The sequence below is a fragment of the Anopheles ziemanni genome, chromosome 2 (genome assembly GCF_943734765.1).
Source record: "Anopheles ziemanni chromosome 2, idAnoZiCoDA_A2_x.2, whole genome shotgun sequence".
Taxonomy (NCBI): Eukaryota; Metazoa; Arthropoda; class Insecta; order Diptera; family Culicidae; genus Anopheles; species Anopheles ziemanni.
Genome location: NC_080705.1, coordinates 39,563,394 through 39,579,989, shown reverse-complemented (window position 1 = coordinate 39,579,989; position 16,596 = coordinate 39,563,394). Strand labels below are relative to the sequence as shown.

Below are 16,596 nucleotides of genomic sequence, written 5' to 3'. Positions count from 1 at the left end.
CTTACGTGCAAGTTGCATTGTTTGAAGTTTGTAGAAATTTGTCGGTATACGTGACACAAAAATTAATGTTCTAACGTAGATCCCATCAAATGCCCACTGTGCAGTGGCGTGGTGCTCATAAAACCTCCTTTTTATACACACAAGTTTACCTGCGAAGGAGCAAGTGAAACCAAAACACCACATCAAAGCAATCGAGCTCGCACTCACACCTTCAGCCCAGCTTTGAAACGTGCAATAAAGAATTATTTACATAAATTAAAAAATAAAACACTGATCAAATAATCATAAATTTTTTCCCCTATTTCGCCCTCCGTTTGCTCAAACTTTCAGGGGATCTATTCAAAAAAAAAAGATGATTTGAACAGGGTAGAGAAAAGTGGAAACCAGTGGGAGAACATAATAATGAACGGAAAGACGAGTTTTTCTCCTCTGTAAAAAGAAAATGCATTTAACAAATTCTTCACGTTCGCTAGTGGAAACAATCGTTGTTTCAACAGGAGCGAAGGCAAAATAGAATATCAATTGGCTCTGGTGATTGGCCAGTGGGGAAAAGTTTTCAACCTCAACCACACTGCATTCATTAGCCAGCAGGAAGAGATGGTTTTCGTTACCTTCTTTATTCTGCACCAAAAGCAGTTGTGTCCTCATTCTGGAGCGACCGACCGGGGGGAGGTGGATTTTATGAGACTACGATGCCATTTATTAACAGTTTTTATGGGTAGCAGGTATGTTTCGCTGTGGCGTAGAACTTTACGGGGTTAGATTTTCCTGTCCGCGATTGGAAATACACCTACCTGTTCTGATTGTAGCATTGAGTGCTCGTGAAAAAATATATCGCCTGACCAGTTGTATCAATTTCCTCGAAATATAAGGCTTCTTTTCCGCAGCACTTAAGAATCATTCGCATCGTGCTTTTACCAGCGATCAGGAGAAGCGCTCCATGACATAATCAATAGCATTTTTCTTTCCAATCCCATTAATCGTCGGAGTACTTAAATTGCTGCGATTAATCTTTTCCGGATGAATACTGCACCGACAGCACCGTTTGTTGTTGTCGTTTTTTTCACTACCTATTTCATCACTCCGTATAGCTTGCTCTCACTCATTCTTCAACTTTGTGATTGCGGCATACATATTCTCAACAAACACCACATACTTGCAGCGGGCTGTGTGAAATCACTCCGGAAATGATTCTTGAACAATCATAAATTTGTCACCGCACACTACTCACAGTAATCACTTTTTAGGTAAAAACTTTACTAGCCAACCCCTCATCGATGACTGTGCCACCCGTTTGGGGTTCAATTTTCAATTCTTTTCCGCACACCGCAACGGTATATTGGTAGCTCTAACGCTCAAGTGTCGGTCTCCAGAGAGATCTCGATATTATTCTACTTACTTCCTACTGTAATCTTGAAACGACACTGCTCCTCGCGACATGAACGGGCGGCTCCTTAAGCTCCAAGTAGCGCCGTTGAAGTTCAACAAATAACTGAAATAGTGTTGGCAGAATCGGGATTGGGAAGATTTGAAGATTCGAAGATTCGAGGGATTCCAAAGATTCGAATCCCATTTGACGGATTCTAAAGATTCGAATCCCATCTGACAGATCCTAAAGGTTTGAATCCCATTTGACGGATTCTAACGATTTGATTCGATTAGGATTCGAATCAGATTTGATTGGTTTGGGACTCGATTTGATTCGATTCTGACTTGTTCCTAAACTGTTTGAATCGATTCACAATGATTTGAGTCAAATTAGTCACATAAATAGTCGATCTAGAGATTTCCTGACTGGTCGATCTAAAGAGAGAAAAATTCCTGGAACCTATTTTTTACCAAGAAATACAGTAGAATGTCCATTATTCGAGTTGTTCTACCCAACCAAACCCATTTCATCAGGACCAGACCATTTTTACCGAATTCTGAATCGGATTCTGGGGATTCAGATTAGGATACACAATTTTCAGACCGATATTGATTACCCCTACATAGGTTTGAGAGGGACGAAAGTATCTTGAGATATTAAATATAAATCATCAAACGAGAGGGGGCATTGGGGCAATACTCTCCAGAACAATCGCATCCAACTCTGCTGCCATTCATACAACGGTCGCCATCGATTGCACAAGGGGGTACATCTTAGATTTCCCAACAAGCAAAAGGAGACCACTTTCCGGAGTAGGGCAGGTATTTTCGCACAGTTTTGGTTAACACCGCCAGCTATCAATGGTTGATAGTGTGGAGAAATCCACCAGTACTACTTAAAGGATCTCATCTTGTTCCTTCCATATAACGGCCCCGAGCAATCACCTCGAAAGGTAAATCGCCGAGTCCCCCAGGGTTAACGGGGCACCACTTTCCGGAGTGTAAGAGGATATTTCTGCTCTGTTTGTAGTTCCCCCCGCCAATTACCATTGGTTGATAATGTGGTGCCACAATCAAGAACAGAAAGGGACCCAACTACAGCGAGATGTGTAGATACTATTAGTTCTTTTCGTACAGCCATTACCACCAATTGTCCTCATTTACGCGCGCGTGTCTCAAAACTATGTAGACTCATTCATTCTATTAAGTTAAATTACAACATTTACTAAATACATTGCAAGCACAGCATCAGACTACCCGCTTTACGAATACGGCGCATAGGCGTTTGAACTCCCTAAGATTTCACGCTTGTTTAATCTCTCTCGGCATCCTGTTGTACCATTGTACTCCTTTGCAAAACAACGAATTTCGGGCGTTTCCAGACCTTAGCCGGGAAGTCTTGGCTCACCGGCATTAGGACTGTGAGTCCTAACTACTATCCTTTCCCCCAAATACGCTGTTACGAGGCGTTTCAAAATTTTGTACACAAAGACCACAGTTCCAAAGGAACACTATCCACTGCTTGGACTGTTCCAACTGTTTCTTGGATTGGGATTCGGATTTGGGGATTTGGTTTACCCACCACTACGAAGGAAGCTGCGCGCCAAACTTTGTGCAACAAGCTTGGAAAACCATCTAATTTCTCTATAACTTTTTAGTGGCTTGGCCAATTTTAGCGCCAGACCCCTCAAATGAAAGGTTTTTTGAAGACTGTAACTCTGTGCAACAAAGACTCTTCCGTAATTCTTAGTTTATGAAATTCTGAGGCGTAGGTGCAGAAACCTTGGTTGGTATTTTCTGCTGAAATAACTATTTTGAGAATAACTTTACAATTGCTGATCCGATTTGTACATGTGACCCCTTAAATGAAAGGTCTGTTCAAGATACACAACTTTGTCTTACAATAGATCCATTCATATTTTCTAGTTTTTGAGAAAACTAATTGTGTGGAAAAGAGACAGCAATCCACCGGGATCAAGGTTGATAAACCTCGATTACGGAAACGCAAAAAATTGCCAATTTGTTAATAACTATTGATTCTCTTAACCGATTTTCACGATTGACCCCTCAAATAAAAAGTTTTTTCAAGACGCGCAACTGCGTTGTAGGTAGATGTTACCGTACTCTCTTGTTTTTGATAAAAAACACACCTGGAATGTTTTCGCCCGAGGGGGCGAAAAGGTAAATCAGGTTGATTGTCAATTTAGGTTAAAAAAGCCAATTCTCGCTTGTTACACGCTTTCCAGACTGCACCGTCGCGTAACGCGACGTCGCCTGACAGGCGCAGAACTCCATGCAAAAAAAACCTAGCGCGATTCGCGCGAATCGCGCAAGGTTTTTTTTATATGGAGTTCAGCTCCTGTCAGGCGACGTCGCGCTGTAGTGTGGACCACGAGTTAGCTCTTTAACCGATTTCCACAAATGACCCCTCAAATGAAAGGTCTTGTCAAGACGCGTAATTTTGTCTCAAGGAACATATTACATTTTGTCCATCTTTTCTAGTTATTCTACCAGCTCACGTCGAGAGAAAAGAGGAAATTTCCTCTCGCGGAGACCAAATTTGGTCACGTACACATTTGCATTTGTTGCACCAACACATGCGCGCCGCGTGTACAGACACAACGTGTCGCCCGAACCGGTTTACCGATTCAGCGTTTAGAGGTCATTTGCTAGAACAAATTCTGAATAAGATTGTTGATTTTTGAAACATTTTCGTCCGCTTTTGAAGCTGTGGGGAGCCCAGAACGAGGTTGACCTCTGTTTCACTTGGCCATCTCACAAAATCGCCGAAAACACTAAAACCGTTACAATGAAAAAATTCTCAAAGACTAGCGGATGCACTCACAGAAATTAAACTTTGCATACTGATCAAGAACATGTTAAGCTTTAAAAAAAAAAAAGATTGAACCCGATCCCCTTTTCCCCCTCTTCTCCCTACAACCCGATTCCCGTTACTTTTGGGTCCCCCCACGTATCAGCCATGTCTGAGGCGCTATTTGTGAAGAATGTTATCAGAACCTCAAACATGTTCGTTCCGCGATAAAGTACCCGCCGAGGAAGTGCGGAAAAACATCAAAACGACTTGCTTCACTGTTTCAGTGACCCACGATGGATTCAATTTGAATGATAACGCTGTCATAATTGTTTTTAAAACATAATAAATGCTACTCTTCTTGGAAAGAACTCGGGTAAATCAGTTAGTCTGCATATTCCCAAATAGGACTAAATTGGTCGTGTTGTTTGAATACAATTAGAAGAATAATGTCAACTATATTGATATTCCTACATAAATCATTCATTGAATTAAACACATGATATGAAAAATCGGCATTAGATGAGCATGTATGATATGACGGATTGGGATTCGGATTCGAAGATCCGGATCTCAGAATGGATTTGAATCGAAAGATTCGAATCCCTGTAGGGATTCAGTTTTCCCATCACTAAACTGAAAGCAGAAGTCTAGGAGCAGAGCAAAGCACTAGTCAAAGAGGTGGTGTCTATAGTGCTAACTTTTTGACAGCTCTTAATTTTGACAATCGTCGGGAAAGTTTGCTTCATTTGACGTTGATAATCACACATTTAAATCGGATAAATTAAGTTTAGTGCTTAAGAAATTGAATATCTTCATAAGTAGTAAGATGGGAGAGTATTTCGTTTAAATATAATGCGTTGCTGCAGTAGTGGTGGTTTTTATAAAAGAAGCTCACCAAATGGAACATGTACGTCATCTTGCGATTGACAACAGATATGATAGCAGGTTACTACAACCCTGAAATTGTGTTGTTGTCATTTCTACATTTTCATTTCGTTTGTGATTATCGAGACGAATGAAAAATTGTATCGTTTTGTAGCTCTCGTGGAAATTCCCGTGCTCCACGAGAATCGCTTGTCCGATGTCGATAAGAAACAAGTGCAGTGTTTTACGTTATCTGCGCTACCCCCCACACTAGGATACGGGGGCTCGATCGTCGTAGTCCTCGTAGTTTTGTATGCCCCCGTAGTTTTGTGTGTCCCCGCAATCAGCTTCCACTTCTAGGATGTACTTCTCTATTGGATGGCCGCGGGTGCTCAATAGTGGGCCACACGGCAACATTCAGAAGGTGGTATGCGATCGCGTAAAGATTCTGTTTGCGGTGCTTACGGATGATGCGATTGCCATTTGGTACTCGAAGGTATGCATAGGTGGAGGTGGAGTAAAAGGAGCTTGGTGACCCATTTATCTAACCGTATTTCGATTCGCTTTCTAGCCCTGCGTACCGATAACATCCAAAATTAGGAGTGCAGAATGTCTATCAAAGTACGGAGCTAACACGAACGTGGAATGGAAACCGGACTCAAGTATGCTGCTGGTGGTAACCAGAGGCACCGAGCACGGCGATGGCACGTTGTTTATGTACACGCTGATCGTGAACGATACTCCAAAGGGTGTCTACAATCAGAATGATTCTCCGTTTGCCAACCTGCGCAGGGACAGTGCCGAGCTGTTCCTGAAGGAAGCTATTCCTTGTTTGAAACTATCTCTGGTAGGAGGAGGAAAAGTGTGGAGGTTTTGCCAACTTTGTGTTACTAACTGTTGCCTTCAATTGCAGACGCACCGGATATGCCTGTACGTTCCGATTTGCTGCGTGTCCTGTATTAATGTGAATCAAATTGTTATTGCCACCCAAGAGGGCCGTATAGTTCGTTTAAACTGGGAGGGTGTAGAGGAACGTGACTATGCACTCGACCTGAAGCGAATCCCATTTAGTATTAACCAGCAAGTAAGCTATGGTAAGAGCATTTCAGTTTGAGTATATCATAATTTCGATGCATCCGGCATCTGATTCTATTACATTCTCCATCTCGCAGCCGTCCCTATTTTGGAGAAAAATGTATATGTTGCATCGATAGATTACTCCCCACTTTTGTGCGGGTTCGGTATAACGTTGAGCGATGGCCGAGCCGCATTTCTCACCGCAAACAATACAAAGTTTGATCCAAACGTAAGTGGCTTTACATTACAATCGATTACAACGGTAAATTAATGATCACTCTCACTTGATGATCCCAATAAATCATTAGCAAGTACAAGGAATCTGGTGCCAAAACGTGGATGATGCGACGTGTACCGTCATCAATCACAAGTACCGCCTGATAGCGTTCGGGCGGAAGAATTCGCAAACGAATATGTACGTCATCGATGACCTAACCGGTGGGCTGGAACTGTCGCATCGGTTGTCGCTGAGTGCAAAAGACTTTCCCGGTTCACCGGGTTACGTGCGCGATATGAAATGGACCCCGGACGGTTGCGCTATCATTGTGGCTTGGGCTAACGGTGGAATATCGCTGTGGAGCACGTTCGGTTCTCTTCTGCTCTGCTCACTCGCCTGGGACTATGGGCTCCATGTGGATCTGGCTAAAAACGATCCTTTCAATGTGATCAGCATGGTATGTATTCCGACCAGCTTGGTGGGAAGTTCCTGTTGTGAATTTGGACAACACACTTTTGATTGTTTGTTTATTTGCAGGACTGGTCCACTGAAGGATACCAGTTGCTAATGGTACGCAAAACGAACGAAAAAGTTCCTTCCCCGACGAGCATGGAAAAAGATGAAAAACCCGTTGGGAATGCGTCGGATGCTACTGGCGAAACATTACACGAAGAACAATATTTACAGAACACTGTACTGGTGCAATTGGACTTTGTTAAGAGTATTTTAACCATCAACCCTTGCATGGTATGTTAAGTGCACAAACCACAAACCTATATTCATAGAATGATAAAAATATTGTATTTTCATTATTTACAGAGCAACAATTCGTTTTTGCTTCTCCAAGGGGACGATAAACTTTACATAAACCATGGTGATGTGTTGCAGAACATTTATCCCTCCCTCAAAGCAACCTATGATTCCACCAACGAAAATGATTCTTCATATTCGGGAAAAACGGATGATTTCAACAAGGGTAAGCGATAGCTGTGTACGAATGGGCTTCCTTGTTCCTACAATCCTACATGATTTTTTTTAGATCCCGCATACATAGCATCCGGTGAACCAGATCCCGTGAACGTTAACGGTGATAGTTATCTGAAGTTCAACAGTGTGCTATCGGAAAGCAAACATTGGGTCGTTCTGAATCTTCCTACCGCTTACATCTCTTCCAATTGGCCTATAAGGGTAAGGAAGCTTAGTAGTATTTTTTAGTTAAACAAACTTCCTTACAAGATTTTTTCTAACGATACGTATTAACAGTACAGTGCAATTGATCACTCCGGAACCAATGTTGCCGTGGCTGGACGCACTGGTGTGGCTCTATACGCCTTCAATACTCGGAAATGGAAACTCTTCGGTAATGAAACTCAGGAGAAAGATTTTGTCATTACTGGTGGTTTGCTGTGGTGGAAAGAATTCATCATAATGGGTAAGTTTTACTTATGACTTCAATCCAAAGAGCAGTCATTTTGACCGCTACTACACTTTCGTTTTTGCAAAACTGGCTCTCGAAAATGGTTAAATATTCTTTTGAAAAAATTGAAGCTTTTGTTTAAAATCAACGTTTCATTGAAGGAAAAAATCAGATTTTGCCGTTCAACCATTTCCGAGTTCAAAATTTTACACTCTTTTACTTCGTCAGTTTTGAAGACGTTTCTACCAAAACCGTAAAAAGATAGTCCGGTAGATAGTCCATAGAATATCCTATGTTCATAATTTTTATTTACAATACAAACAACCAACCCTAACCAACCTGCATTAGTTTAGACCATGAAAATTGTGACTCGGGCAAAACTGTCGAAGGTTTAATGACTTTATCATGAAATACAATTGGTAATAATATAGCTAATTATCTTGTGTCTGTGTCTGTATTGTAGGTTGTTACTCACTAATAGGCTTTCACGATGAGTTACGGATTTACTCAAAAGAAACCAAATTGGATAACCGATTTGCGGTAATTACGAAGAGTGCCAGTCCGGTGATGTTGATAAATCTTTTCCGCGATCAATTGGTAAGACGGACACCGTTACTGTTGCTTTAAGAATTATTTGCTAATCTTATTAACGGGTTTTTTTTCGATGGCTAGGTTGTCTTCACTTCCGATGGACATGTGTCAGTGTTTGCCCTAAAACAAACTGAGGAAGCGTACGATGGAAATGATCAGCACCGGGTAGAACTGGTCAAGATGCACATCTACGACATCAAGAATGTATGCATACACCCAGCGTGCGTCATTTCGGTGCTCATGACGAGCCTGAAGCACGAGGGCATCGGTTCCGGTAGTATGATGAAACAGAGCAACAGCAGCTACGAGAATTCACTCTCGGAAACGCTGATCATGAACGTCTCAGGACGTGTGTTGATGGTACAGACGGATCACCATCATCATCATCATCACCACGGCAGCGGCGGTGTCAATAGTCAGCTTACGTCCACCTGCCTGGCCTCGTCGGTCGAGTGCATCTGGGTGTCGGAGTCGAGCAAGACGCACATTAAAGAATCTCTGTGGCTGTACTGCGGCGGGTATGGTATGCGCGTTTGGCTCCCGGTGTTCCCGCGCACCGGTGAGACCGGTTCGCGCAGCCTGCGTCATACGTTCATGAGCAAACGAATTATGTTGTCGTTCACGCTGAAGATCTACCCGCTGGTGATATTGTTCGAGGACGCAATCATACTCGGGGCGGAAAACGACACACTGCTCTATACAAGCGATCCGACGGTTTACTTTTCGTTGCCGTACAATGCACTCAAACGGACGGTAGGGAACCGGCTAGAAGGTGTTTCAAAGTAGATTGTTTTAACGTTTTGGTTGTTTATGTTTTCATTTTAGAGCCAAGTATACCTGCATCAAATACTCCGTCAACTCATACGCCGCAATCTCGGCTACAACGCGTGGGAAATTGCACGATGCTGCACCGATCTTCCCTACTTTCCACATTCCCTGGAACTGCTTCTGCACGAGGTGCTCGAGGAGGAGGCGACCAGCAAGGAGCCGATCCCGGATGCGTTGCTCCCGAGCGTACTCGAATTCATTCAGGAGTTTCCGGTCTATCTGCAAACGGTGGTGCAGTGCGCCCGCAAAACGGAGATCGCCCTCTGGCCGTACCTGTTCTCGAGCGCTGGCAAACCGAAGGAACTGTTCCAAAAGTGTATGGCCGCGAGGCAACTGCACACAGCCGCCAGCTACTTGATCATCCTGCAGAATCTTGAACCATCGTCGGTCAGCCGGCAGTACGCGACACTGCTGCTGGACACCGCGCTCGAGCTGCGCGATTGGCCGCTCGCCAAGGACCTGGTGCGGTTTCTGCGCGCCATCGATCCGAACGATGTTGAGTCACCTCGGTCGTCGTACGTTTTTGGCAACAAGTTTGGTGGGCTGATCGCGGCCGGACCGCCAACACCGAACGCCGAGGACCTCAGTCTCATCCTGGGTAGCAGCATGGCGAGGGGTCGTAGCTTTTCGACCACCGTTCCGTACCCGAAACCGACCGACGGTGCCGCCACGGTAGTGAACAAGGAGAAGAACATAATGTTCAACTCGCCGGCACCGGCGGTGGCGCTGCAGCAGGGAGGCTCCGGGCTGAGCGCGAACAATGAATCGGCGGTGAACGGGCAAGTGCTGCGAAGGAAGAAAAGTGTGCCAAATACACAGAAGGAGCGGTAAGTTTTTCAGTACCTGGTTTTATCCATGGAACTTTTCTGTTTGACTATACCATATTTCTTATTTTTATTCTAGTGATTCGTCATCTGCCGAAGAGTTCTTCATCGATGTGGTACTCCAGCGTCATGCACGACGTTTTCTGCAGCTGCGCAAGCTAGAGGACCTTGGCTACATGAGCGCTACGCTGGACTTCCATCTCGTTGGTTGGCTGAACCGCGAGAAAGATCGTGCTGCAAGGATCGAGGATTTTGTGACTGCTCTCAAAAACCTGCACGACGAGCTCGATTGGCCAAAGCCATGCCTCGATTTGACGCTGCTAGTGAATCCACTAAGTCCACCGCCAACGCATCCGGAATCGTCACCATCGCCGTCCTCGAATCAATCGAACAAATCGCCCCTCTCGGAGCTCGCAACCCGCCGTACGGTCGATTCGGGGTACAACAGTCTATCGTTCGTGCGACCGGGCGATGGTACAGTTTCGGGAACCGTGACTGGTGCGTTGCAGGAACACCCGGCGTCGAAAGAAGCCAAACAACTATCGGCGCAACAGGACAAGGAGCAGGTTAACGGCGCGTCGATCGTAGACGAATCTTCGACAGCCGAGGCAAACCTCATGCCACTGAACGACGCGGCCAGCGTAAGGTCTGAAACCGCGCAACCGAACTGGCCGGACGATATGCCAACGGTTTGCGGGACCAGTGGTGGCCCCATGGCCAGCCTGACGCTTGGTGATCAAAGCTTCAACCAGGCGCTGGAGAAAAACATTTCCAAGCAGAGCAAAACGAACCGCCGCAAGGAGCACAAGCTCGAAATTCGGATGCGCTATCTGCTGCAGATTTTCACCGAAGCGAACTGCTACGAGTTTTCGCTTCTCCTTTCCGTCCTCCTGCTCGACGTGGCGTCCGTTGGTCGGATAACGAATGCAGCAATACGCTCGAAGTCGCTGGTAGTGTGCCGCCAGCTGCGCAACGGACTGAAAGACATGACGCGCTGGAGTTTTAACGAATGTCTCGCCTATCGGCCGTTTATGATCGCCTTGCAGCCACAGCTGGCCGTGTTGGATAAGTTTGTCATACAGCAGGAATCGATACCGTCGCTCATACACCCGACCGGGGCCGCCGCTGCCCTATCGCCACTCGCCACGGTCAACCACATGCATTCCTACCGGCATGGTACAGATTCGATGGGTAGCGGCGGTGGTCCGGTGGGCGGAGGGCCAAGTGCCATTGGTGATCCTCGCGGATCGGGACAGCACGACCGAGAGCTGGGTAAAGCCTGTGCCGGTACGAGCCTACATGGAAGCGTTCAGCGCCAGAACTCTGGTACTCTCCCGGGTGGGACTGGCAGCAGTCTGGCCGGCACGAGCCAGCGTAGTAACGTCCAGCGCGATATACAAGGACCGAGGTACACCATGCCACCGCATACTTTCGCCCGGTCGGTATCGGACCTGGAGGTTGCCAATATAAGGAAGATCGCGCAAGGAAAACCTGTGGCAGATAACCGCTCGGTTGCTTCCGCTGTTATTACGGAAGAACCGGAAAGAACATGCAGTGTCATGTAAAATGTAGCAGAATGGGGGATGGTCAAACGGGAACATACGACCGTAAAGTGGCAAACCAGGATGGTTTATGTATTGGTCTGTGGAGCAGATTTAATTTAATATACTAATAGCCCAATTTAAAGTATCGTAGATATAATCATTGTTACTGATACCGGGTTCCGTCCGCCGACGGTGCTATTTGAAATTCTCGTACTGTTTTTTCGTACTAACTAGGGAAAATTAACTTAAATAAAAGACAACCTGCTTTACACCGGGTGTCATCCACATATGGTAGTCATAGACTAAATCACATTTTAAAATTTTTGAACTGGATGGTTTTTCTTTTCTTCATTTGATGACAAACTGATACATGTTTCCCTTACCGTTACTTATTTTAACAAAGAACGATTATGTGTTATTTGTACATGCGGCATGGCGGTTTTGGTTGTCCTAAATCACTGTCCAGCGTTGCTTTCATCGAGCATGTCTCGATCGATGGTCAGGAGGGGCCTTGTTAAGCGGTATTGCTTGATTGCATTCTGAGAGACAGTAACATAAAATAAAAAGTTCCGTAAAGTATTACGCAGACAATGGACGAACAATAAAAAGTCCTACCTTCCATTGTGTCCAGTTTAGCGACAGAATAGCTTGAATATTATCATCGCTGCTCTTGCTTTGCTTCTTCTCGAGGTCGGTGGTGGGTCGGGCACGTAAGACGTTTCCGACCGTTTCCAAAGCGACGGCACCATCGCGAATAAGAAAAGAGATCTGAAATGCAGTATCCACAGTGCACATGTAGTCAGTCGGGTCCGTCACAAGCTCGAAGTATGGAATGGATGAGCCTCTTTCTTCGTAGATCTGAGAAACAGAAATCGTGAGCGTAAAATATGTGATGTGTTTGAAGTTGCCAAATATGTTTGGACTGAATGTTACGTTTTTCAATTGCTCCATTATGTCTTGCAGTTTTCGTGCATCCGCCTCCTCTTGGTTTAGCTTATGAACCGTTTCCGGTTTGCGGGCTTCTCCCAGCTCTTGGCGTTGTCGTCGGCGACGTTCTTTCACTACTTTTTCCATCGGAACCGACTGAAAATTAAATGTACCGAGAAGGCAGGGGGAATGTTTCGACATGCGGAAGGCTGTTATTCCTCCCTCGCCGATCGCTTCCCATCCTTCCTGGCTATCGGTGCTACCGACATAGGTCATCTGCAAGGTAAAGAAATAATTTAATACTAAGGGTCGGGGATCGTGATGAACTCATCCTCACAGAAGACCTACTATGGCGGCAGCGAATTCTTCATCGCAGAACTGAGAGCTTTCGTTCTGTTGTAGAGCAGCTCCAACCAGGTCGTGGCTCATTTTTACGACCTGAACGTTCATACACACTTCGGACGCATTATCCATCCGCTCATGTTCTATGCCCTGCTGCATGAGACTGTTGGTTTGCATGAGAATCGACGAAACGCCCTGAAATATGTCGATGGCTTTCTGGGTTTGCGTCCTCAGGGCTGGGGGCAAAATTAGTCATGATAATGGATACCAATCGATCAGGTTTTGTTTCCGCAGTATTTACCTAAGTCATGCCCTTGATCTATCAGCTCCTGGTAACGTTTTCGACGCTCCAACGAGTTCATCGTTCGCCTGTTTGATGCTGTGGTCTGCTGCATGATGGAATTCAAATTAAACTGATGCTGTTTTGTTGATGTTTAGTTTAGTTTTGTGTCGGCAGAATTGTGATTAGGAAGATCCAAAGATTCGATCTCTTGACGGATTCTAAAGGATTGGATCAGATTTGATTTGCTTGGGATGTGAATCAGGTTTGATTTGTTTGGGATCGATTTTATTCGATTCAGACTTTGATAAAATCGGCAAGCTACGATGTGCACGCATAATATGGTGGGTTAAGATTCGGATTCTGATATCTGGATCTCACAACGGATTTAAACTCAAAGATTCGAATCTCTGTAGGGATTTGATTTACCCACCACTAGTTCAGTTTATCCCGCCTTTTTTGTTATCATTTTCCATTTAGCAGAAGCGAGGTGTCTATATAAAACGTTTCACAATGGGCAAAGTACAGTCTTTCCCCGACTAACGCGAATAATGCGTGCCGGAGGCATTCGCGTAAGTCGAGTTTTCGCGTAAGTCGAGTTCCGCTTGACACTTGGTTTATACCTGGTGTTAAGAGATCGAGTATTTAATATCATCATTCAAAACATATTCAAAATAATACGAATACGTTAAGTTCCTCTTTTTATTAAGTTTATTCGAATTGTATTCTATACCAAATTCATTGTTAATATTTTTTAATTTACAAAGTTATAACAAAATTGTCCAACGTCAACTGTTTTGCAGTTTTTTTTTTGTCATACGTCATTGTTTACGTCATAAACTCAATGAACTGTCAAAATTTGAACATTCGCGTAAGTCGAATTCGCGTAACTCGAGTGTCGCGTAACTCGGGGAAAGACTGTAGTATTATTCCCAAAATGAAAAACGGTCGGTGTATTGTAAATATTGTGATTGTTTTTGTAAATGATAAACGATTAGAATTCTAGTTGTATGTTTTTGAATTCATCACATAGTTTTCAGCCATTTTGAATATGTACGATTCTACCTACCATTTGTTTACTTTGCAGATCCTTGTGCAACATGTTTGTGTATCAAAAACACCGGCACTGCATCGCCGGACCGGTGAACAAACATCGTTTGTAAACCTTTCTCATTGTAAGATTTTCATTCAGTTGTGCTGATCGTTCAAAGTTTCAATTATGTCGAATGTAAAGGATACTCCAGAGGCAAGTAGTAACCAGTGAGAAGCACATGATCGATTTGACGCATAGAATTGTAAATGGGTTTTTGGTGTTTGATTTCTATTTCCCTGTCTGCAATTTAGCACATTCAAGCCCAGAACATCATAGTGATTCACCCGGGATCCCACTATCTGCGTATAGGTCGAGCATCCGATGTGGATCCGGTACGGATACTACATGCAATCGCACGTCGACGCAAACCCGGTGGAGCCGTCCATCGGGACTGTGTTTTACCACGGGTCGCCGAGAAAAGTCCCGAGTTGCTTCAGGAGCTAGAAGACTGTCGTTTACAGATAACGCACACGTTGCTGTCCTGCGTGCAATCAAACGGTCAGCGTCGTTACGCTACTCCACCTCAGCAAATAGCAGCATACAATAAGCGGTCTCAGCCGGAAGTGATACCGGACAGTGCTACCGAGTGGCAGGATGCGTCCTTTAGCGACGTCGTGATAGGTGAGGAGGTGCTTCAGCTGAATCCGAATGGAGAGTACAACGTCCATTTTCCGATTCGTCGAGGTGAACTCAATCTCCACGACGGTGTCGGTGGCTCTCTATTCGGTGTCCTATCGGATTTGCAGGCCATCTGGGGGCACGTACTGCAGACGAAGCTGCATATCTCACCTAAAAAAATGGCCCAGTACAGGGCGGTGTTGGTGATTCCGGACATTTACAATCGGGCACATTTGTGTGAGTTTATGACACTTCTGCTAAGGCAGCTAGGTTTTGGCTGCTGTTTTCTAGTGCAGGACCACGTGGCAGCAACGTTCGGCGCCGGACTGGGGTACGCTTGCGTCGTAGACGTGGGTGATCAAAAGACGTCCGTATCGTGCGTCGAGGACGGCATATCCCATCCCAACACGCGCGTACGGTTCGATTATGGCGGTGGCGATGTCACGCAGGTACTGTATTGGTTGTTGCAAAAGTGTGCCTTTCCGTACCGCGAGTGTAACGAAGCACACCCGCTCGACGCCATTCTGTTGCACCGGTTGAAGGAGGAGGTAGGCCACGTAAATCTCGATGTTTGTGGCTCGGTGGAGAAGGCCTTTACCGTCCACCAGCCACAGATGCCGAGAAGAAACTACACGCTGCAAGTGGGGGACGAAGTCATGGTGGCCCCCCTAAGCATATTCCATACGGAGCTTCTAGTACTCACGGGGGCAAACAAGGCACCTCCCAAAACACAAAAGTCACGCTCACTACAACCACATCCCGAGGATTGCTTTGATGCAGAATATCTGAGAGAAACGGGGGTAAGTTCTCACACGGTTTGCGAATGGGCTAAGTTACTTTCAATAATTGGCGATTTTGTCTGTCGTTCTTTGTAGCGGCGTAACAAGGAAAATTTGGAACAATCAGCGATGGAGAGCGGGACGATACAGAGCACGGAAAATCCCGAGGATGATTTGGTCGTAGACGGGTTGGATCCGGAAAAGGAGGCCAAAAATAATGATCGAGATTATTTTCTTCCCGGCGGACAGTTGGTTGGTCTCGATCATGCCATCGTTCAAAGTATCGAACGTTGCTGTGAGTATCAGAGCGATGCGATATCCGTTTGAAGAAATCATTTTCGCGACAGTTTGTTTAATTCACAGCAAACGATGAACTGAAGCGGAAGATGTATGGATGCATTTTGATCGTTGGTGGTGGAATGAAGTTTGCCGGCATTGGCAGCTGGCTGCAGAATCAAGTCGCACGAAAGATTCCGGCCATGTATCGCTCCGAGCATAGTATTGTTTCCAGCCCGAAGGACATGGATCCGGAAATTACTAGCTGGAAGGGTGCCGCCGTTATGTCCTGCCTCGAAAGTGCGGTTGAGCTATGGCTTACCGAATCCGAATGGACCAGGTATGGTTTACGTATTCTAAGAGAAAAAGCTGTTTTTATGTGGTAAAAATAACTGAAGTAGCCGTCTGGGTGCAGTATAAAGAATAAAATAACATATAAAATCAGTTCGTGTTGAATAGTGCCTATTTTTATATAATTTTATTTGAAAAAGGATTCAAATGATGATGTATATTACTAACCTTCCTACGGTATACAACCTAACCTTGTCGTATGTATATAATTTGATATAGAAAAAAATGATTTCAAAAATAACTAACCGGATTGGTTGCCAATGTGTTAACGCGTTCCTGCATCCTTATACATAAGTTTTATAAGACATAAGACTAGCCCGCGACAGCCGAGCGGTAGCGCCGGTTAGAAAATCGGCCCATGAGCGCCGGGGCTCCCCTGTTACGC

The 16,596-nt window shown here is 45.0% G+C and overlaps 3 protein-coding genes across 3 annotated transcripts; 2 read left to right on the top strand and 1 right to left on the bottom strand.

The window, feature by feature from the left end:
• Positions 1-5,280: 5,280 nt before the first annotated feature.
• LOC131282500 (guanine nucleotide exchange factor subunit Rich) lies at positions 5,281-11,842 on the top strand. The gene is made up of 13 exons (XM_058311983.1): positions 5,281-5,543; positions 5,619-5,894; positions 5,961-6,141; positions 6,220-6,353; positions 6,433-6,798; positions 6,879-7,088; positions 7,161-7,317; positions 7,381-7,529; positions 7,605-7,773; positions 8,222-8,355; positions 8,431-9,102; positions 9,175-10,004; positions 10,081-11,842. The coding sequence occupies exons 1-13, from the start codon at positions 5,409-5,411 to the stop codon at positions 11,564-11,566; spliced, it is 4,899 nt and encodes a 1,632-aa protein (XP_058167966.1). The 5' UTR covers positions 5,281-5,408; the 3' UTR covers positions 11,567-11,842.
• Positions 11,735-13,241, bottom strand: LOC131282501 (EP300-interacting inhibitor of differentiation 3). The gene is made up of 5 exons (XM_058311984.1): positions 13,116-13,241; positions 12,821-13,050; positions 12,479-12,748; positions 12,161-12,403; positions 11,735-12,084 (listed from the first exon to the last, which is right to left on the bottom strand). The coding sequence occupies exons 1-5, from the start codon at positions 13,207-13,209 to the stop codon at positions 12,001-12,003; spliced, it is 921 nt and encodes a 306-aa protein (XP_058167967.1). The 5' UTR covers positions 13,210-13,241; the 3' UTR covers positions 11,735-12,000.
• Positions 13,242-14,313: 1,072 nt separating this feature from the next.
• LOC131281732 (actin-related protein 8) lies at positions 14,314-16,293 on the top strand. The gene is made up of 4 exons (XM_058311078.1): positions 14,314-14,340; positions 14,439-15,605; positions 15,681-15,879; positions 15,948-16,293. The coding sequence occupies exons 1-4, from the start codon at positions 14,314-14,316 to the stop codon at positions 16,244-16,246; spliced, it is 1,692 nt and encodes a 563-aa protein (XP_058167061.1). The 3' UTR covers positions 16,247-16,293.
• The last annotated feature ends 303 nt before the right edge of the window (positions 16,294-16,596 follow it).

Bases quoted from the DNA above. Each gene is read 5' to 3' on its own strand.
- LOC131282500 (XM_058311983.1), top strand. From the start codon at position 5,409: ATGTACTTCTCTATTGGATGGCCGCGGGTGCTCAATAGTGGGCCACAC. The intron at 6,142-6,219 runs GTAAGAGCATTT...TCCATCTCGCAG, and splicing joins TAACCAGCAAGTAAGCTATG to CCGTCCCTATTTTGGAGAAA. The intron at 7,774-8,221 runs GTAAGTTTTACT...TCTGTATTGTAG, and splicing joins GAAAGAATTCATCATAATGG to GTTGTTACTCACTAATAGGC.
- LOC131282501 (XM_058311984.1), bottom strand. From the start codon at position 13,209: ATGCAGCAGACCACAGCATCAAACAGGCGAACGATGAACTCGTTGGAG. The intron at 13,051-13,115 runs GTAAATACTGCG...TTTTGCCCCCAG, and splicing joins AGATCAAGGGCATGACTTAG to CCCTGAGGACGCAAACCCAG. The intron at 12,085-12,160 runs GTAGGACTTTTT...ACTGTCTCTCAG, and splicing joins TAAACTGGACACAATGGAAG to AATGCAATCAAGCAATACCG.
- LOC131281732 (XM_058311078.1), top strand. From the start codon at position 14,314: ATGTCGAATGTAAAGGATACTCCAGAG. The intron at 14,341-14,438 runs GCAAGTAGTAAC...TCTGCAATTTAG, and splicing joins ATGTAAAGGATACTCCAGAG to CACATTCAAGCCCAGAACAT. The intron at 15,606-15,680 runs GTAAGTTCTCAC...CGTTCTTTGTAG, and splicing joins AATATCTGAGAGAAACGGGG to CGGCGTAACAAGGAAAATTT.